This window comes from Gymnodraco acuticeps, unplaced genomic scaffold (genome assembly GCF_902827175.1).
Source record: "Gymnodraco acuticeps unplaced genomic scaffold, fGymAcu1.1, whole genome shotgun sequence".
Lineage (NCBI taxonomy): Eukaryota > Metazoa > Chordata > Actinopteri > Perciformes > Bathydraconidae > Gymnodraco > Gymnodraco acuticeps.
In genome coordinates this window covers 142,256-164,380 of record NW_022992111.1, presented here as the reverse complement: position 1 = coordinate 164,380, position 22,125 = coordinate 142,256, and the positions used below count along the sequence as shown (strand labels likewise).

General features: G+C 38.6%; 2 protein-coding genes across 2 annotated transcripts; one reads left to right on the top strand and one right to left on the bottom strand.

Moving 5' to 3' along the window:
• Positions 1–329: 329 nt before the first annotated feature.
• On the bottom strand, positions 330–5,336 carry ufsp2 (ufm1-specific peptidase 2). Its single transcript, XM_034203106.1, has 12 exons — positions 5,230–5,336; positions 4,945–5,029; positions 4,158–4,341; positions 3,997–4,063; positions 3,480–3,634; positions 3,173–3,365; positions 2,890–3,036; positions 2,632–2,796; positions 2,423–2,547; positions 2,248–2,324; positions 909–1,033; positions 330–809 (listed from the first exon to the last, which is right to left on the bottom strand). The coding sequence occupies exons 1-12, from the start codon at positions 5,230–5,232 to the stop codon at positions 723–725; spliced, it is 1,413 nt and encodes a 470-aa protein (XP_034058997.1). The 5' UTR covers positions 5,233–5,336; the 3' UTR covers positions 330–722.
• A 7,711-nt stretch (positions 5,337–13,047) lies between these two features.
• Positions 13,048–21,730, top strand: gucy1a1 (guanylate cyclase 1 soluble subunit alpha 1). The gene is given in 9 exon segments (XM_034203101.1): positions 13,048–13,457; positions 13,732–13,799; positions 14,468–14,556; positions 14,668–15,002; positions 15,004–15,384; positions 17,085–17,570; positions 18,907–19,050; positions 20,086–20,240; positions 20,520–21,730. Coding segments are annotated over 9 exon segments (2,034 nt in total). The 5' UTR covers positions 13,048–13,205; the 3' UTR covers positions 20,644–21,730.
• Positions 21,731–22,125: the final 395 nt, after the last annotated feature.

The window sequence follows — 22,125 nt, the reverse complement described above, 5'->3', positions numbered from 1 at the left end:
AGCTAAATGAGGATTAGTGTAATTTCACTGCAATATATTCACTAGCAAAGATATTTTATTTATTTCACTAATTAATACAAAACAATAATCCTTCAATGTAGGTGTCCATAGAAAAACAGATATTTGTTTTAGGCATGCATTATTTGGTTGTCTGTAATAGGGCTGACAAATAACTAGTATCTTATGTCTATACAATTCAAAAGTAAAGTAGAGAATCTTCAACGTATCAAATGTGAAGCTAGAATCAAAGAAAATGTGGCATACTTTGCTTGTATTACTTAGAAACAAATAAATAAGGAATTAAGAAAAACTGATGACAAAATGTTATGTACATTTAAATAATTTATAAAATCAGTCATTTCTCTACTGTTTTATGCACTGGTAAGAAATGATAAAACTTTGTTGATTTTGATGAATTGTATACTGGATTTAATGACCCGATCTGGTATTCATATTTTACGAGCCTTTTTCCTATAATGGCAAGTACAGAAAGTAGATTACATTAAATAAATCAATTTGTTGTTTCAATACGAAATTACATCCATCTTTAGTTCTTCCATTCGTGTTAAGACAATACTTTATGTAGGATATGACCAAAGCTATTCAAATGAATTACATTACAATTTAACATCATTACAGAGATGACTTGCAAAGCTGGAAACATTTCTGTAAAAGTAGCAGACAATAGTGTCACTCATGCTTTACCAATGTTAGATGATAGCTCAGATGACCTTTGGCCTCTGAGGCAGACACAGATTATAATAAGCAGTTTGGTCCCAAAAATCTGGTCCTTTCCAGCCACACCAGCCCTGGGAAAGATAAGATACCAAAATCAATACAGCACATGATGTGAAAATGTGTACTTGACAGAGAGGAATGCAGCCAGTGCAGATGCTTGTAACAGTTACCTTGTCTGTGATAACCTGTAAGTCCTCCGCTCCTGTGTAATGGGGATCGAGGATAAGATAGCGGATCTGTCCAGTGGTCTCACTCCATGCCACACCTAGAATAGTGTGAGCTAACACTCCCCCTCCTGCAAGACAGGAACAATAATGTGAAAAAATACAATGCAATGCAATGATCTCATGAAAAACAAGATCAGACAATCAAATGTTGCTTAAAGGTCCCATGTCATGGCCATTTCTACTGATCATAATTCCATTGTTGAGGTCTACTAGAATAGATTTATATTGTGAAATTTTCCAAACTCACATTGGTTTCTCATACAGCATCTCTGTAAAGTATGTGTATTACCTCTCTGTCCTAAACGACTTGTTGGAGCTCCTGCCCCCCCCTCCCTGTGAGCCCACTGTGCTCTGATTGGTCAGCTCGCCCACTCTGTTCTGATGAGTCCACCACCGTTACAGCAGAACATCAGTGATTATGTGTTACAATGGCGTTAGCAACCAGAAAATGACACCAGTAATGACAAACAGATGAGAATGCTGCGTGGGGTCTGGGTGCCGTGTTGGCGGGACGTTGTGCGGCTCGCTGCTGCGAGGAGCGGACAGTGTGAGCTGGGTTCATTTCCTGCTTGCTGCGTGGGGTCTGCGAGACAGCGAGACATCGCGAATGGACGCGGGAAGGGGGGGATGCTGAGGGGGCTGCAGCACCCCCATCTGCGAGGCTCCACTAGCACCCGCACCCCTAAACGCGGCGCACCTAGTGTAAGCGCGCCACAGTTTTGCCGCTGAGAGAGTGTGTGTCTGTGTGAGGAGCTCCACGGATTGGTCCCAAATGGACCTATTGGTATGGTCACGTCACTGTACCCAGGAAGAAAAAGAGAAATCTCCAACGAGGCGTTCTGGGGCAGCATAGACAGGTCTTTTCTCTGTTAGAGTTTTACTCGCTACAGGGTGTACTTTGAGGGTTTGTGACTTTGCAGACCGTTTACATGCAGAAAAACCTTCATAACACACAAGGGGACGGGTAATAACCGGAAAAGCATGACATGGGACCTTTAAGTGTAGGAATTGTTTAAAGGTTGTTTAAAGATTCTCTTCTTTTACAGAAAATGCTGTAATGGTTTTAAGTTTACATTTAATTAGCCATATAAATGGCATTTTAGGGTCAATTATTACTTTTTTGACCAGCTATAAACTCTATGTTGCTAAAGAGTCAGTGTTAATGCTAAAGATGAAATGATCTTCCTTTATATGGAAATATATACACAAAGTATTTTATGGTTTCAGTTTTTGCATTATCAGTTTATGTAACGTTTTGAAATGTTTCAGATATCCAGCTTACCGATCATGATAGGAGTCCCTTCAGTCAGGAAGTGGTTGGCCAGTTCTCTGCCCTTGGATGCCAACTCAGAGCCTTGACTAAAGAGTACAAACAGATATCATCAGATGAGTCCAAGTCGTGTTGAATAAAGTACATTCTCATACAATGGGTTATCCATAGGATTCACACAACACACCTCACAAACATGATCTTTGAGGTGACCTCCAGCAGCTGGTTCAGAACAACCTGAACCTCAATGGAGCCGATCCACTGCCGCGATCCAACGAAGGAGCCCTGTTTGTCTCCAACATCCACTAAAGTCTGGAAAGTTGAAAGCCAATTAAGAGCAGCCATTTTTGAAATGTCTAATATTTTGTGTGATATGTAAAAGCCCCACTACTGTACCTGTTGGATTTCCCTGTGGGTGGGCACGGCTCGCTCTACGTAGCCTTGCTGTGTGAACCAGGAGCAGATCGTCTGCAGCGAGCGATAAGCGCAGCCCCAGCCGTTGTCATCCATATGATCCTGCATGTAGTGGTGATAGCTGTAGATCCCCTGCACCAAGTACACCTTGAGGAAACACACACAAAATTAAAAGTATGTTTCAGTATCTTCTAAAGGGGAATTAGAATGTAACAGATTTTAATTTGTAATGTGCCTCACCTTTCCGTTGTCCAGCGTGGGATGTGTGAGGACCACATGAGGATTTCGGAGGTAGCCATCTTTGTAGGGCTCATTGGAAAAGTGGAAGGCATTAGCTCTCCTAAAATAAGGCCAGTCATCTGGTAGCTCAAACTGCTGATGCAGTTCCTATTATGACAGAGATATTGTGTCCGATGAAAAACACTCTAAATTGCAGCCCTATGCTAGAGGGGTTAAGATTATAACAAGTTAGAGAAACAACATGTCGCCTGTTTGTTATTATTTGAGAGAATCTCAGTCTTACCTTACGATGTGTCTCTAGTTGGCTGTCAGGCACTCCTACAGGGTAAACCACGGTCACCAGTCCTTTGGGTTCTGGAAGGAGGAAGTGGAGCGGCTCAGGTACCAGCAGTGTGGCCCCCTTCATGTGTTGCAGAGTCACTTTCTCCATCTCACACAGCTGATGAGTCAGCGCCTCCAACAGGCGCTCAAAGGCACTGCAACACAGAAAGAAACGTTCACAGTGGGCAAAAACTATTCATGGTGTGTCAAGTGTCTGACTGTTTCAGAATGTTTGAACTGATATCAAATGCTTTTGAAATAATGCATACTCTTTGATTGTGTCGCTGCATGTGGTACGGACCACACAGTCCATGGGAAGAGTTGTAGACAGGAAGTGGGATTTCTGCAGTGTTCTCCTGAGGATTGGTGCTGAAAGAGGGCCTGTCTTTGTCACCTCCATCATCAGGCGAAGGTTAATGACACTCTGAATGACAAGGTTGAAGTTACATTCAAGCACACACGGACACCATACAAGTAAGGCATAGTTGAATTACCTACAAAAAATGTATCAGCAAATATCTTCATTATCAATTATTTGTATGCAAGTATTTCTGCAAACTGTGACAAGGCACTTTTTCAGGCATTTAACAAACCTTCCAATAGTCAAATTAATTGGGAGAAAAACAAAATATATTCTATATCTACAAAATATTGCTAATATGGTGGTTAGCAAGGGGAGAATAATCAAGAGGGAGTCACGATTTCCCCCCCATTAGCACAGTTTACAGCATGCTGCAAAATACAACTCCTAACTAGCTTCATAAACTAAACAGTTACAATTCATACCGCTGCTGAACTTTTTTTGTTTTTCTTTTTAGAGGATCTCTTCCCAGCGCTCTCTTGTTCATCAGTCCTGAAATAAAAAAAACATTAAACCACAATTCAGCCAAATAAAAAAACATTTTCAGATGAGAACGAATTCTTCTTTTTCTTAAAAGTTAACTTACTGAATCCATTGATGTATATCTTCACATAGTGTGTTCGGAGTTATTTCTTCAGGTGTGACATATACCCCTTTGTTTGGCCAAATAATAAGAGAACTGTCGCAGACTGTCAGGACACAGGATTCAGATTTCACCTGAGAGTGAAGCGTCGCAAATGTTCTCGAGATGACTTTCTGCATGAGCCGTGCTGAAAGAAGAATTACACAGAAAATATTAGCCTTTTCCAAATACTACACGGTTTATACATTCCACTTTGCTGGTAATTTAATAGTCTTCTTGCCATATGTATTATATATGGGTTATATCCTTTTGTTTATTTTTAAAACAAATGTAAAGGTTTGTGTGAGACTGCATTTTTTGAAAGTTTATTAATCTTTATCTTATAAGCACCATTATAATCTTACCCTCAACATGTTACTTGGTATAATATCAGTTCTAGTGAATTGCATCCACCATATTACAAAAAATACAACCTGTATACAACAGGGCCATAGAAACCACTGAGTACAATAAAGTTTGTGGTTTTGTTTCAGGTATATTTAACATCTTCTACATTTACATATTTATTATTTAAAGGCATGGTTGTGGTCCTGCTTGTTGTGCTCTGAAAGTTATTGGGTTGTGGAGACTTGGAGACAAATGATACAGCAGTGGGGAAGGACACAGCAACAGCAAGTTGTGATTAAGACAGAGACTGAATGTATGATATTCAAACTTTGCTTATGATCACATTATTATTATGATATCCACCACGTTCAAAAAAAGTGCAGTAAAATCTCCATGCACATACCATCTGTGCTGTCCAGCTGACATTTAAACTCCAGCGGCCCTCTGACACGAAGGATAGTGCCCGAGTCGGAGGAATCTGTAACAACCTGAAGTTAAACAAAGAGAAGTAAATAACCTGAGAGAACTAGCTGACACAGTTAACAACATGTTAGTGTTTGACTGCCAACCACGAAGCGAGGGGCCACTGCCAGCTGACAGTAATATATTACAGAATACAAAAGCAGAAGAACAGATGAACAGAAGGGAACATGAACGATTAGTTGTCATCTTATATTTGTAAACTGACCATTTTGTTCGAGTTGAATCCAGTTCTGTAAAATCAAGAAGATATCTCTCTCTACGCTCTGAGGGCAGACATGTCTGTTTGTAGGAAGTGTTCAACGTGTCTCTGACTGCTGCATTCTATTGGTCAACACTGACCCCGCCCACTTGTGGTGCATTCATGGCAACTCGTAATCGGAAGCTTTTGCAGGATAACAGTGGTTCCAAACCTTTTACATGTGATTTATTTCCTTCTCAGATTATTACAGAATAATGATTTGTAATGTCCTGAAGAGGTGAAAGTATGTGAAAAATTACATTATATCTGAAATAAACAAAAAAAACAACTGAACATAATTGTGTGTAATGGGCTGGAAACATTGAAGTATAAAAGTAAACTCATTATGAAGAAATAATGGGCTCTGTCTTTGTAACATAATAATACAAATAATAATAATAATAGTAATACATTCAATTTATGTAGCGCTTTTCTAGATACCCAAAGTTGCTTTATAGAGCAATAAATAAACAAAGAGGAGATGTAGTGAATTGGAGACGTTACAATCTAAATTGTAATGCTGTAGCTGGCTGCAGATGAGGTTATTATAGTCATTGTAATGCAGTCAGCAGATGTAATTTACTGTATAACAATGAAATAAAAATCCCTGGTAACATTATTCATTTAAAGGAGTACAAATATTTCCTCTGAAATGTATATATCTTGTTGAATTTTAAATATTTCAAATTGAGAATTGGTTGAGTTTGCATTCTGGACACATTCATAATAAACATATAACTTAAAAAAAACTCCTACTGGCACTACAACTGTAATAATGCTCCAATGTATTGTACTGGTCACTGCTAATGAGTGCACTATAAAGCACTGATGCTGTTTTACATTAGTATATGCGTCTCTGATGCTGGTTCTGCTTTACTAGGCTTGAGTCAGGCATACTATATCTGATTAACCCAGCATCAGTGCCCATGTCACCCGTCTTATGCAACATTTACAAAACATGTGTCAACATTTTTATATTTTTATAGTCTTTGTTACGCTTTTTGCATAGTATTTAAAACTTCATTTTTTTGTTCAAGGATAAAGACTGCAATGAGGGTGCAAAGAGTCACAAGTAATACATTAAACCCTATTTGTATGTGTATTGCTTGTTTGCCTCAGGATATTACATGGCAGCCATGCGTGCTAGGCCAGGCGGACACAGGGTCAGAGATGCTTTATGCATGTCAAAGTGGGAGCTTTCCTGCTATTATGTATTGCAGCAAATATGACCCTAAACAAATATTTAAACATAACAACAACACAAAATAAACTAACTCCTTTCTCCCAAAAGAGAGACCATTTTCTGAGTATATTAATTATTGGTAATCTATGTGAATATATGTAAACAAAAGGACCTGCTGACTCACATTATAGCGCCCTTACACTTAATGTGTCTATTAAGTGTTATTCATCATTATTACCGAGGCAAATAAAGCACATGCCTGGAAGCAGAGTTGAAATGGGGTCAGGTTTAGGTCAGTCGTGTTTTGTTCTAACATTGCCTCTGGATAAAATCATCAAGGGTTTGTTAGGAGTACTGGGAGCTGAAATGGCCCATCTCATACACACATTCAGACATCAAATGTCTAAATGCAGCAAATTGTCAGTAAAATGTGAATACACACACTTAACAGGCCTAGTGCACAGGGCTGGTTTGTAGTGTTAGCACTTATGAGCATGCAGACAAAGTGGATGCTTTGTAGAGCACCTCTTTGAAAAGTAAAATTTAGGGAAAAAACACTTATTTTTAAATTGTGGAAAAGAAAACACAATGTGTTCATGAGATTGATGGACCAGTTTTTGATTGCTCAAAAATGTCAGTTGTTAAATCCACTGCATAAATGCAACATTACAAAATATGAACTGCAAGTATCTTTTAAAGATCTTTATGTGCCTAGATAGTTGCATTGTGCCTGACACTAAGTTTCTTCTTCTTGTTATACTGAGTACATCCAAAGTATATACATTGTAACCATCTGAAGTCATGACTGTTGAGTTCCTGTGGACTTACTGGGCTTGATTTGTGATAAGATTAGCTATCTCTCTCTACATATCATAAACACTGTTAGGATCTGTGGACGAGTGTGTGCAGAGACTAAATATATGGCAGGCACTATGGAAACTCACATAACAAACGAAGATTCATCATATGGAGATAAGCAACGTTTTTTGGATTCATTTGGTTATGTAATAGGAGTAATTATGTAATGGGAGGTGTGTGGCGCAGCGGACTAGTGTGTTGGTGTTTGGATCCGGGGATCACAGGTTCAAACCCCACTGCAGTCAGCATGTCGTTGTGTTTCTGGGAAAGACACTTCACCCCAAATTGCTCCTGTGGGGATTGCCCACAGTATTGAGTATGTAAGTCGCTTTGGATAAAAGCGTCTAACAAGTAACATGTAATGTAATGTAATATCCAAGAAGTGAAGATGGAAATGTTATATAGTTTTCTCTCTCCTTCCAGCTCATGACCTCAACACTGGTAGTTGTTGTTCCTATAGAGCAGTTTAACATTTGGGATCATGACAAACGTTTCTGCTAGTAGCTGTATGTGCACAGGTCTTTCTCAGCTAAACAAAACAAAAACACTATAATAACAATGTGTTTTGTATTTCATACAGTTTACAGTTTGGGAATAATTATTTACATTTTAAAATAAAAAAAAGTAAAGTATTCTCGAGAAACTGCAGGATAATTTACTGAAAAAAGAGGGACAGGCTTGATAAAAATGGAAATATCTTGATAAAACATACTGTACATGTCTTTTGCCTCTGGATATCTAATTACTTCAGCTCCACGTCATTGTTCTCCAACTGAGGCATGAGCTCTGGGTGGTGGTCCGCAGTCATCCCTCAATTCACCCCAGGCCAACATCTGAGAGAAAAATAAATGGAAAAATTAGAAAAGAAAATTGAAAAAAAAACAGTCCAACACTCGGCCCGATTCCTTTGGTCTAACTAAAAATAAATACATGTTTTAACATGACATAAACTTGCTGAAATCAATATTTATTAATTCAGCTGAAAACACTTTTCTACCTTAAGACATTGTAAGATTTTGAATGCATTGCGTTTAGTTTTAATTTTAATATTGCATATTTTAATTACATATCATAGATCTATACTTCTCTTACTTACTAATTATTTTTAAAATGTCTTCCAAGTATTGAAAACCTGGTTAAAATGCCTCCTAATTCCCCACATATCAACGTTTAAATTGCAATATCACAGGCACAGCTAAACAAACATCAAAATTTCAAGGAAACCGTGTGCATGTCTTTAGCTCATGCCTCAGAATCAATTGTCTTCTCCTTTGCCTCTCCTCTACACCTCTGAGAAAACACAACAATGAGACACATAGCAACACAAAGCCAACACATTGCTTATTTGCCATGAAACTTAATTCACTGTCCCATCTTGGTATAAAGCAGAAGGTCCATGTTGCAGATGATCATCACAAAGAAGTTTTATCATGCCAGTGCAGCTGGTGCCATCTCCTCTGGGTCCTGATGAGAGGCGGCAGCAGCAGCTGCACACTGAGGAGCAGATGTGTCGCTCAGACCTGAGGATTGCCTGCAAGATCTTCTTCAAGACGTCACTGAAGATTCATTTGCATTAGCCTCTAGAATGGAAAAGCACTGTCAGAGGAATCTCGAGTCCATACGTCACGCAGAATCATTTGTTTGACATGTTGTTATCATTATTTCATTTTCAAATTCTTTTTTTTTTTAACTCAAACATACAATTGATCTTGTCATGACTAGGAATATAGAAACCAAACGGTGACTCATCTAATTTACTTTCGTCTCCATTATCTTTTACTTTCAAAAGAATGGGACGTCTTTAATTTGGCTTGAGCAACCTCAATTACTGTCAGACCTTAAAGCTACAGCTCAGTGATGATGATTTACCCCTAAATCCCTCCTTTAAAGTCTAATAAGAATGAACAGTACATGCATTTGTATTATATTATCATCATAAAATAAATGTTGACAGACTCTTTTGTCACGCCTCTCTTCAAGGGGCATTAATTATTACGAGATGGGACAAGTCATATTTACATAATTGTGATTCATATGGCTCTTGCATTTACACTGATGTATAATAGACTTTTTAAAACTATGTTAAAGGAATAGAAATGTAAAACTTCATCAAGGTACCAAATATTTCTGTTTAATGGACAGATTTTGCTATTTGCTTACCAATAAACCAACCTTTTTCAGACTTCAATGTAATGACCACATTTTATGCACCATAAAAGCATTCCTGATAAAATAAGTTGCATATTTCAACATGGCCGTTTAATGAATTGCATTGAGGTCGGTCACTCTGTAGCCGAATTAAACCATTCCCCCTTTAATCTCCAACCTATAAAACGTTTGTCATGTGAAACATCCCGGCCTTGTTGTTGAAAGAGTGCCAATGTAAGCAGTATGCTTGTCCAGAGTTATCCTGTGAGAAATGAGAAGGCTCCCGAATGACAAAGTTGTTCATTATTTAAGCTCTAAAATGGATTAATTATGTTATAAGAAAATGCTTTTTTTCCGACCAAACAAGGCCAACAAGCGGTGCTGCAGCCTCATCGTGGCCAATGATATCTATTTTCGACATGTAATGTATTAATGATCACCAACAGGTATAATCAGCACTGGAACATTCCTTAAAAAACAAATGGGATTCACTGTTGCAATTAATCGTATTTTAATCGCGATTACGATTATGGCTTGCGACGATTAGGAAAACAGCATAATTGACAAAATACGATTATTTTGCTGGGTGCGCTTTCGCCCCTCCCTAAAAGCCCACTCGGCCACGTGGGAGTGACATGTGTTGTGAGTGTTCAGCGCAAGCGAAGATGTCAGAACAAGAGCAGCAACTAGTTAAAAAGAAGGGTCGCGGGGAGATTTCCCAGTCGATCGCGATATGTGTCTAAAAATAGAACAACAATATTCTGTTTTATCGTTAATGTCCTGTAACATAATGTTCCCGTGCCAGAATAATGCACTTGAACGCATCAAAGCTTTGTGATTGGCCGGCCTCACCCCATGTGTCCGGGCGTGGCTGGTGAGCAGTGCACTAGTTCGCTGACGTTGTCCGTGTCAACAGCATGGATGGTCAACAGGAGTGACAGTCCGCACACACACAAGACCGCAATTATGGCAGAAGCAAAAAAGCCCAAAATATATAATTTTCACTCCAAGTGGGAAGATCATTATTTTTGTATCTATTCCAATTCAAAGTCCATCTGTCTCATCTGCAATGCGAGCGTGGCTTTATCGAAGAAGGGTAATTTAGGAGCGGCATTTCAAAACAGTGCACAAACGCTACGAGACGGAATTCCCTCCTAATTCTGCCCTACGCTCCAAAAGGGGAGGGGCCTGAGAGCACAGCTAAATGCACAGCAGTCCATTTTCACCAGGCCCAACAACAAGAGCAAGGATGCTACCATAGCATCTTATCGTGTCAGTCACGTTCTTGCGAAACACATGAAGTCTTTCGAAGACGGCGAAGTTATGAAAGAAGCATTCCTGGAGGCTGCGACGCGCTTTTGTGGGATAGTAAAAATAACAGCAGCATTTCAACAGGTTTTTGATATAATAAAAACTCAATTTAGATACCGTTATTAATCTGCTGTAAGTTGTAGTTTGTTTGAATTTATTCATGATAATTATTGTACAAAATGGTATAAGAATGCAAACATTAAGATCTGTTCTGTTTAAATTGATTATAGTCTATCAGTTCAGAAACTAGTGTTGCTTGCATCCTATTTTAAAGGCATTTCTTTTTATACTCTAATAAAATGCAACAAAAAATGGGTTTGATTCTATTAATGTTGTCTTTTTTATTGCACTGTTGCTGCAGCAGATTACTGTGTAGCTTCAGATCTGAGTTGTCTTATTAGTAAGCCTAATTTATACTTTTGTAGCAACACTATTTTTATATAATGGCAAAGAAAGGGTTCTTCAGAGTCTTTTCTTTTTTTCCTGTGTCATGTGGCAGCACTGCCACAAGTTCCTCTTCAGAGAGGGTCTTCAGTACAGGTGGCAATATTGTCACCTGCCTGCGCTCATCTCTGAAACCAGACCATGTAAACAGGCTGGTATTTCTTGCAAAAAATCTTTAAGAGATGACATGAGCAGTCCTACCAGCATTTGCCATGGTGGCCTAAACATTTTTATTTGGTCTTAAATTGTAGTTCAACATTTATTTCCTGTTACTTCTGGACCATGACGGTTGGCCAGCCTTCAACGTTTAACTGAGTGGAATATGTTGAATATGTTTTACCAAAATGTTGGCTATATGTTAAGGAGTTTTCAGTAGGTTGTGACAGTGCACTGCAACATATTTGATTTCATTTATTTTGGTCTAATTTATTTTTATTTATCATATTATTAATATATGTTTAGTATGGTTTTGGAAGTGCGCTCCAACACATTTATTGATCTTGTTTATTGGTAAAATATTATTTGTTTTAAAGTTCAATAAATGGTCAATGAATAATCGTCAAAATAATCGTGATATCAATTATTGACCAAATAATCGTGATTATGATTTTTGCCATAATTGCACAGCCCTAGTTGCACACACAGATAACACTAACAGCTGTTGTGCTGTAGATTTGGATATGTTGTGGTAGTAGAAGCTGATGTAGCCTCGAGTCAAACGTTTTTTTAACGCTTCAACCCCAGACTTTTTTCCTCTTTCAAAATGTGTCTTCAGACTCAACCGAAGTGACTTCACTTAAGACAATTTATCAGACTTTGCACAGATCCCTCTGGAGCCACAAAAGTCGTCATACTACTTTATCCACACATGCGGTAGTACTCCCCAAGTTCTTCAAACAGATGTGTCAATTGGTTAAATTGACCTAAGTCATTTTAAAGGAAATGTAAACAATTGCTGATACTTACTTCTTGAATGTGAAGATGTGTTGCTTTTCATGCATGCCCAATATGTCGTCTTTGTATGGGAGCATTTATTGACCATTCTGCATATGAATAAAATAGGTTGTTAGTTCCAGACCTATAAAATAACAACAACATTGGCATTGATGACCAAAAGCAAATATAATAATGTGGATTATTCATGTTCATGTGTCATTTTTCACAAGTCAAGCGTTGAGACTATACTGCCTTTGAGAAGCTCTTGAACAGAAAAGCAAGATTGAAAGTGCTGGTCCTGCAGGGGATTAAACAAAGAGTCTGTGTGGGCCTTTTTACTTGAGCTATAATAAAAGCACAAATCGGCGGAGGAACCTTGCTATTTACAATCTGACACATCAGACAGGCATCCATTCACAGGTATTTCACAGGGGAAATACAGCAGGGGAGTTCCAATACAGGGATCTGTGTGTAAGTGTGTGTATGTCTGTGTGCGGGAAACACATTCACAAATTAAGTATTTTGGTTAAAGTATTAAATAAAATGGTAGCAAACACAGGTACAACTATTAGTATTCTGCAAGATTATTATAGTGTCAATATCACCATAAAGACCACCATTTGTGAATGAATACCATAGAAATATGATTATTCTTTTATGCTATGGTACGATGAATGCCACTATATAGACTGATCTAAATAAAAAAGTGCACTGCATGAAAGTAAGTCGCCTGGAAATAATGTCTCATTGCTGATAGGTTGGCAACACCAGCCCCACGCATGGATTGGCCTAGTGCTCTTTTTTCTCCAGTTTCTCATTGGCTTTTGGTAATGATAGTTCCCTGCCATCATTTGCTCATGCAGTTCTCAATGAATATTGTATGTGGTCTCTGGCTTTGGTGCTGATCATTTGAATGAGCGCGTCGCGAGGAGGAAGGTATCTTGGATGAGCACGCACACCAGATGATGGAATTTCTCTCAGAGACCACAGCTGCTCGACCAGCACTGTCTCCTTCCGAGATGAGATAAGAAGAGCAGAGACAGCAGACCATACAGCGGGAAAGATGTTCTGCACGAAGCTGAAAGAGCTGAAGATATCAGGAGAGTGTCCGTTCTCCAGCAGCAGCAGCAGCGGCGCCCAAAATAATGAGCTCGGAGACTTTGAGGAGCGCTCAACTGACGCCGCGGATTTAATGCCTATTTCTAAAGACGTGCACGGAAAGATAGGTGAGGACCTACCTAAACAGAAGACAAGCAGAGCCAAAGTTAACCTGCATACACTTGGGCAGAGCATACGGAAATTGGCATGTCCCGAGGTGAGTTATCAAAAATAATGTATTAATATTCACATCATGCAACTTCTACATGTTACATTTGTGATGGAGAAAAAAAAGCATCTTGACTCCTGTTGTGTGTTTTCGCATTTCTGCCTTAACGCACAGACATCATGAATACTTAGTTAAAGATGTGTTTTTTATATGGCTTCAGAAAATACATTAATATATATTTTGTTGGCGTTCCTGAAATTAAAGCTGCTGTTTAGCCTTGCCAGACGATGACCTTTAACTCGCTTAACACTTTGTCATACAGTTTCAAAGGCTGCACACTGCCCTCCAACGAATGATGAGGCTATCAGATCAAACCAGGGACTCTCAAAGGTAACACATGTGTTTTTAAATACAGCTGCCATCAATAACAACACACTGATCTTCCAACAATTAACACAACTAGTTCTGTAAATTATAGGCATTTACTAACAGATTCAAATGACAACCATAAGGTTTCTCAGGGTTCGGCCCTCTGCTTACCTAACACAATCCATTACTAATCTTCCTTGCTGCTCTCACTAGTCTGATATTTATGATGATAACAACAATAAGGTGTGGTGCAGGCTGTTATGGATACCAGGAGGTAGATAGACATCTCTTACAAATCTGCTGAAAGACACATTATTATCCAAAATGGCAAGGAGATAATGACTCATTCTCCAAAAATATCAAGCATTAGTTGGTTGCAGCTTTTAAAATGTGAGAATGTGCAGCTTGTTTGGGGGGCATAAATGATATTAAACAGAATATCTTTGTGTTCTGGTCTGTTAGTCAGACAAGCAAGATAAGACATTTAAAGCTTTAGGAAAATGTAACTGCCCTCTTTCACTTTTTTTTCTAGGCAAAGCAATGAGTGGATTAGTTAAAGAAATGTTAAGCACTGTATCTGATAATGAAAATCAATTGGTAGTTGTAACTCTATTATAGCGTATTGGTAAAAAAATGAATGGTCCAGTGATTAGTTTGTGTGTCTGACTTTAATCATTTTCACCTCGCAGTCCCATAATTTGCTGCACAGACTATCAGAGCTGCAGTGATGAACCAGAGCACTTAGTGGAAATGATGAACATGTACTCAACCAAAACAGGTAATTAAAGATCAAACTCTCAGCCTGTAAAACATATACAAATGATATGTTTTAATTCTGTGTATTCAGGGCATCACAACTTCACCTATTTCCCTTCATCTGTCCTGACAGCAATCCAGATGGAAGCTTTAAAAGTTGCTCTTGGCGAGGAGCTCTTCAACATGTGTTATGAGGAGGACGGACACATTTTGGGGGTGGTGGGGGGGGCTCTCCACGACTTCCTCAACAGCTTCAATGTCTTGTTGAAACAGAGCAGCTCGACGCCCAACCCGGACAGAAAGGATTGTGTAAACGAACCTTCGGTGCTGTGCTTAGACAAGGATGCAGGTCTGCTTACTGTCTATTTCTTCAACCCCCGCCCAACTACTGAGCTCTTCTTCCCTGGAGTCATCAAAGCTGCTGCCCGCCTGCTGTATCACACCACTGTGGAAGTGTTGATGGACCCCCCCCGGTGTTAAAGACAGCATATTGCAGTCAAGCCCGCAGCCTAGTCTTCTGTACACAGTTGTGGTTAAGGATGCTAAAGATCTGAGCCCCAGTCCGCTGCGGGCTACCTCAGCTGGGACCCTTCCTACCTCTCTGTTCTCCACCATCTTCCCTTTCCATCTGATCCTGGATCAAGACCTTGTTTTGATACAAATAGGACACGGGCTCAGGAAGAGACTGTTCAGGAAAGATTGTCCGAGACGGTCGTCTACCTTCCAAGAACACTTATCTATTGTCTCTCCCCAAATCAAATGTACCTTTCAAGGAATTCTGACCATGCTAAACACACAGTTCCTCATTCGGATCACACATGGATACTCCATCGCAGATAACACAGGGAAGGTATGTTGACATGTCTGGGAGATATAGCTTGAAAAGTGACGTCACTGACTAATGAGGCAAAAAAGGTCTTCGGGTCATTGTCTTCTTGGTAAGATAGAGAGAAAAATCATGCTATTTATAAGCAGTCAGGCTTATTAGTGTTGTGTACTCTGGTGCGCCCGAGGTAGAGATCAACATTAGACCCCAACGGAGATCAGAAGCAAATGTCAAACCATTTTATCCATCAAAGGCACAGCCATGCTTGTGCTATTTATGTGAGGTTCCAGAGCATTGGTCGCCATGACAATAATTTTATATCAGTGAGTAAACATAGCAGTGGTTTAAAGACATTCAGCCAGAGATGATTACTATAACTATAACACTACTCGCCTCATGGTCATTTTACTGTTAGTGGCTACAAACTCTAACTAAGAAAAGGTTGAACTTCATAAGTGCATTTGTCTATTTCATCTGGGTTCACAATATTTGTCCACTTTGTACATAAGTGGCTAGGTAAATTTTTTTTCTGTTACCAACAAATATATATATATATATATACCTATATTGATAGGTATATATATATTATATATACCTATATTGATAGGTATATTGTTGTTATAACAGTCAAGAAGACATGTCTAAACTTAGAGAGAAAAGCTGAGGTCCAGAGATATTGTTTGATCTTTGGTCATGGTAAAGTAAATGTAAACAGAGGCAAAAGTACTGCTGATGCTGTTGTGTAACGGCCCGTCCACACAGCGGCATGCGTTGAAGCTTCCAACGCTTCTGCCCATTCACTTTGAATGGGGTGACGTCACTTTTAGCCGAACTGCATCGTGGGAAGCGACGCGGAGCGTTGCTGGCGTGGCTCGCTGCAAAAGTTGAGCAATGTTCAACTTTTGACGCCTCGGCAGAAGCGTCAGCCAATCGAATCATATGCCAGTACAAGCTCTAGCCAATCAAACCGCTGCTTGTGTGTCAGGGGCGGGAGATTCATGTGATTGGTTGTTGGTCGAGTGTCAGACACGCCCGCCGGCAAGCGTCAACGCACGCCGCTGTGTGGACGGGCCGTAAGTCCTTATTAGTCCTATTAGTAATAAACCAAAGTTCTAGATGAATTAAAACGTTGACTTCATGATGGCAGTAGATAAAGGGTCAGGAGATCAGTTCACAAAGATGTATTCTATATCGGTGAAAAGGGCAACACATCAAGATCAGATGACGAGGCCTGTAACTTTGATCCAAAAACATCAACCTCATTGTGACTCCAGAGGAAAAGGCAGGGAATGATGAAAAACATTGTTTTTCTCCTGGAACATAAACAAACCATTTGGAGTTGTTTACTGTTGTGGGTGAAGGACTGCAGCACCTTCGTGAATACCAGACAGACATGTTTGCTTTTATTTACTTCAAATGTTTAAATGTCTATATATGTTTACATGGGGGGTTTATGTATGTGTATATTGTATATTTTCAAGGGCACCGATGTCACATAGAGAAGCAATATTATTGTTCCTTGTTTGGCTGTGGGAGTTGTGTACTCTAATAAGAAATACTTGTACTTATAATAAGAGTCTGTTGCTGCAGTATATAGCTTTCACAGTTATCGTTATCAATCTTTTTTCAAAATGAATTCATTCAGCTATACATAAACAGGTACAGTTATACATAGCAAATGTCACAAAAGTATTACCTTTCTGATCATCTGATTTTTCTTTCAGCCTATGGACCTCAAAGGTCAGATGATCTACGTTTCAGAGTCAAATGTCATCTTGTTCTTGGGCTCACCATGTGTGGACAAGCTGGAGGAGCTCACTGGCCGCGGCCTCTACCTGTCAGACATCCCGATACATAACGCACTGCGTGATGTGGTGCTGGTTGGTGAACAAGCCAAAGCTCAGGACGGTTTGAAGAAGCGTCTGGGGAAGGCCAAGGCCGCCCTGGAGTACGCTCACCAGGCTCTGGAGGAGGAGAAGAAGAAGACCGTGGACCTCCTCTTCTCCATCTTCCCTGGCACTGTGGCACAACAGCTGTGGCAGGGCCAGACGGTGCAGGCCAAGAAGTTTGACCGCGTGACGATGCTCTTCTCTGACATCGTGGGCTTCACGGCTGTTTGCTCACGCTGTACCCCGATGCAAGTGATAACCATGCTCAGCGAGCTGTACACCAGGTTTGACCACGAGTGTGGGGAGCTTGACATTTATAAGGTGGGTAAATGTAATATAAGTATGTACTGTTGAGCATTGTTTTGAGATGATGACAAGGCTAACACTTTAGACCACACCTGTTTCTGATCAATTAGAAACAGGTATCTGCAACGGCTCAGCCCCAAATACATGATTATTAAGAGAGATCTCATCTAGATGTCTTTCCTGTAATGCTTAAAAGTTATTTTCTGTACTTCTGACACCCCATTAATGTTACAACTCTGCCTCCAAATGTGTACACTGCCAGACAATATTTGTTTGTGTTACTATGTTGCAGTCAAATGCTATGACAGATTTTGATATTTAGCCAACAAAATACTCCAAAATGCATTCATAAGGACAACACCTCTGTGTCCTCAATGGTACATTAGTTATTGCCCTTCCAGCCGCTCATATATTTGTGGAAAAATAAACGGTAATATGTATATTTAAAATCTACAGTAGCGCACAGATTGAAAGAAAACATGCACTTTTCTGTATCTAATAATAATAATGAAAAAAATGTATAATAATACCACTACTATTACTACTACTACTACTACTACTACTACTACTACTACTACTACTACTACTACTACTACTACTACTACTACTACTACTACTACTACTACTACTACTACTTCTGCTACTACTACCACTGCTACTACTACTGCTACCAATAATAATGACAATAATCATAATAATACAAATAATAATAATGATAATAATTATAATAATAGGTACTTAATACATCAGAAACTGGTATAGGGTTTATGAAGTTAAATATTTGCCTATGTTTCCTAGAAATTGTGTTTTCCATTAAACAAGATAACACACTATTCCTGAACATGTTGAAAAGACAGACTGAGAGTATAGCTCAACAAACTACCCAGTGTCTGCCAAGGGCTGCTAATCTCCAGGGAGGTTGGATAATGTAATCAAAGTGTCATGAAAGCATAACACAGCATGTTTGACAAATATCTCGTAAAACGCAAGGAAGTCAGAGGTTCCTTCAGGACCCTGTTTCCACTCCACATGTATGAGCCTAAAAATAGTTTCACTTTGTCTCTTTGCCGTTGAGTGCTCTCCGGTCCAGAATTACTCGTTCCAAGAAGGAGAAAAAAAAAACTTGTGGACTTGTTAATATGCTCAGGGATCAAGTACTATTACAATGTAAGTTTTATTACGCCTGAGTTTTCTGCCCTTTGTCTTCTGCTGCAAGATGGAGAGCAAGTCAGATTGTGAAGAGACTTTTATGAATATCCACTTCACATTGTCATCTCGCTAAAGTTTTATAGTTTTCTCTGTGTCAGTTGCCGGGTTAGAAATGATTTTAATGATCATCGGCTGTTTCCAGGTGGAGACCATTGGTGATGCGTACTGTGTAGCTGGCGGCTTACACAAAGAGAGCGAGACTCACGGCGTCCAAATTGCACTAATGGCCTTAAGGATGATGGGGCTCTCAGACGAAGTGATGACGCCAACTGGAGAAAAAATACAGGTGAGGGTCAAGTATTGATTGGTGTCATACTCATTAATCAACTTGATGATGTAACTTTAAACTATGCAAATGAGAACTCATACAAACACTATTGAAGCTTTAATTTGATTTATTTCATTTTTTTAAAAATCTTATATTTTGAAAAGAAGAGAAACCCCTTCTATAACAAAAAGCTGCTGACATTAAAATGACGATTTTAATGTCTTATATTTACCATAATAAACCAGTGAATACATTAAGAAAGCAACTACCTACCTACATGATTTAGGGTGTGACTGTTATATTATAACTACAAAACATTTATTAGATGGGAAGTATTAAGATATGTTGACTATATAAAAGTAAAAAGTAAAAATCGCAAATTCTATTTCATCTAAATATCCAGCCGTACTAAGTATGGTGTCTTGGATTGAGATGTTTGATTCAAATATTTCAAAGTCAAATAGATGATACGTGGCATTTATTTTGTCCAAAAACAGTCACATATTAAGATGTTTCTCCTCTTCATGTCAGTACGCCCCTAATTCACAGAAGTATTACACACTACAGTTGCTCCCGTAAATTGGTCAGTAGGGTCTAACAAATATTGCAATTTAATTTATTTCCTAATTAAACATTTGCAAAGCTTTTTTGTAAATGTGTGTGTATTGCTTGGAGTAGCTTATTTTTTGCCTTTGCTCACACATTGCTTAGCTTCTTTGCACCTGACAGCCATCTAATTGAAGATGATATAAGCTAAAAGCTATCCCACAAATAATACCACGACATAGTGCTGCTAGTCTTCCAAAAAAAAGGAGTATGTTAGGGACCATTTTCAGCCTCAGAATTTGGCACTAGCGAGACAGCAGCAGGATGATGTGTATGTGGGATTGCTTGAAGGATCCATATTTTAACTTTTCAGACTATACTGTACCTGAATAAATATAGGATCTGTATTCATTTTATGACCAAAACGACAAGTATGTATGGTTAAAAAGTGGAGCAACTTTGATGAACAAAAGCCTGAATCGTGTTGAATGTTGTATTTTCCTTCAGATGCGCATTGGTGTGCACACTGGTTCAGTACTGGCTGGGGTCGTTGGAGTGAGGATGCCACGCTACTGCCTTTTCGGGAACAATGTCACACTGGCTAACAAGTTTGAATCCGGTAGCCTGCCTAGCAAAATCAACATCAGCCCTACAACCCACAGGTGAGGTAACACAGGTTGCAAATCACTCTTGCATTTACCATTAGAATTACAATGCTTACTTATAACTCCCCTCTTAGATTACATTTGACTGAAAGTATTGTAAATTAAAGTGCTGTTTGAAGTGGTTAGTTACCAGAACCGTTTTTTTTCAGAGGGAAAAACACATAGTGCTCTGAACAGGAAACTACATTTTAAAAGAGCACTGTGTTTCCTCTTGTGTCAAATAATTTGCCATATTGTCTTTAGATTCATGTTTTATTTGTGTTCTCTTTGTCTCAGATTGCTGAAGCACCGGCCAGAGTTTGTCTTTGTTCCCAGGAGCAGACAGGAGCTTCCTGCCGACTTCCCAGAAGACATCCCTGGTGTTTGTTACTTTCTGGAGCCGTCCTTCAAAACTTCATAACTGACTATGAAATAAAGTCAAGATGCTGCAGAGCCCAAAAATGTTAGATTTGACTAAATATAAATGTATCCAGTGAACACAGTGCGAACAACTTGTATATTTTGTTTAGGTTTGTTTAGATATTGATGATGTTGTCTATCAGTCAAACTCTTGCAGCTGTTAATAACTGTCATGTCAGTTTGCTGTCAAACATGAGTCTTGTCTTTGTAAAATGATCCATATGTAGAGTGTAGCGCAGAGAAAAACTATCTTCCTTCATTTTTCTTCCAGAAGGAGTAATGTCTCCAAATTTGACTTATAAACGTGGCTTTTGACTGTTCTTCATTTCAGAATTTTGGCGTACAATCGTTTAAGTCAGTAGCTGCTTCTGGACTGCTGTAAAGAATTAAACATATCGTCTTGCATAATATATTACATTTTGGATGTTTATTCTCAATGTGATGTTACTAAACATGTTTCTTTTTTAACGAGATGGTTTTCTGTAAATATTGGACCTACTACATTCAGATGTGTCCATTAGGCACCTGCAAAAAGTACATTGGCCTTTTGGTATGGCAGAAAATGTAATTGGTGTTGTGAGTTTAATGGGAGAATTTGTTAACAAATAATTTGGAAAAAATGACGAAATTATAATGTTAGGGACCCCCTTGACTTTTTAAACTTAGATTCAGAGCAGATTCAGGTGCCTTATGGGAAATATACAGGCAGGATATTATATTTTTCATTTTATTTAAGCTGTTTTTCTTTATTTAGATATGGCACGATATTTCTTCCGGAGGTTTATTATTTAAACTCAGATTATATTTGTTATAACATGTAACATAGACTTCCATTTATTACACACAAAGCATTCTAAGATTGTGTTTCCTGATATAATTAATGTAACATGTATTTTTTACTTTTTCCCCACTGCACACATGTTTATACTATATTTATTACGTTGGGTACACAGTAGTCCTTTCCTTAACAGCGGGAATACAAGACAACACAAATACAATGAATGTTCTACTGTATCCCTCATAATGATGTGCTTTAATCATTCATGTAATGTAATGTTATCAAAGCGCAATAAATATTGACATTCAAATACGTGACTCTACAGTGTGTAAAACATAGAATTCTAATATTTAGACATGTGCGATGCTTAATGAGCATTACGATATGATATACAATGGTGTGAAGTGGCAAATTACATTTTCTAAAGTAATGTAGGCCTTTCTATATCTGTAATTACACGTTTCAGGTACTAGAACATTACTGTACTAATGAACTTCTATTTTACATTATACTTCTGCTTCACATACCCTGCAATTAAATGTAACATATTGTAAAAATAAATCCACTACAAATCATGATATTACAGCTGTAGTTACTTGTTAATTTGGAGATTGAGATGTAATAAAAAACAGCTCAATATATTGACAATGTATTGTAGTGACAGAACAATCCATAAAGCACATAAAGTTGTTAGATATAGCTTCC

Coding starts and splice junctions, on each gene's coding strand:
- ufsp2 (XM_034203106.1), bottom strand. Junction 4,342..4,944: donor TCAGCTGGACAGCACAGATG/GTATGTGCATGG, acceptor TTCTTCTTTCAG/CACGGCTCATGCAGAAAGTC. Junction 2,797..2,889: donor CCACGCTGGACAACGGAAAG/GTGAGGCACATT, acceptor TGTTTCCTCAAG/GTGTACTTGGTGCAGGGGAT.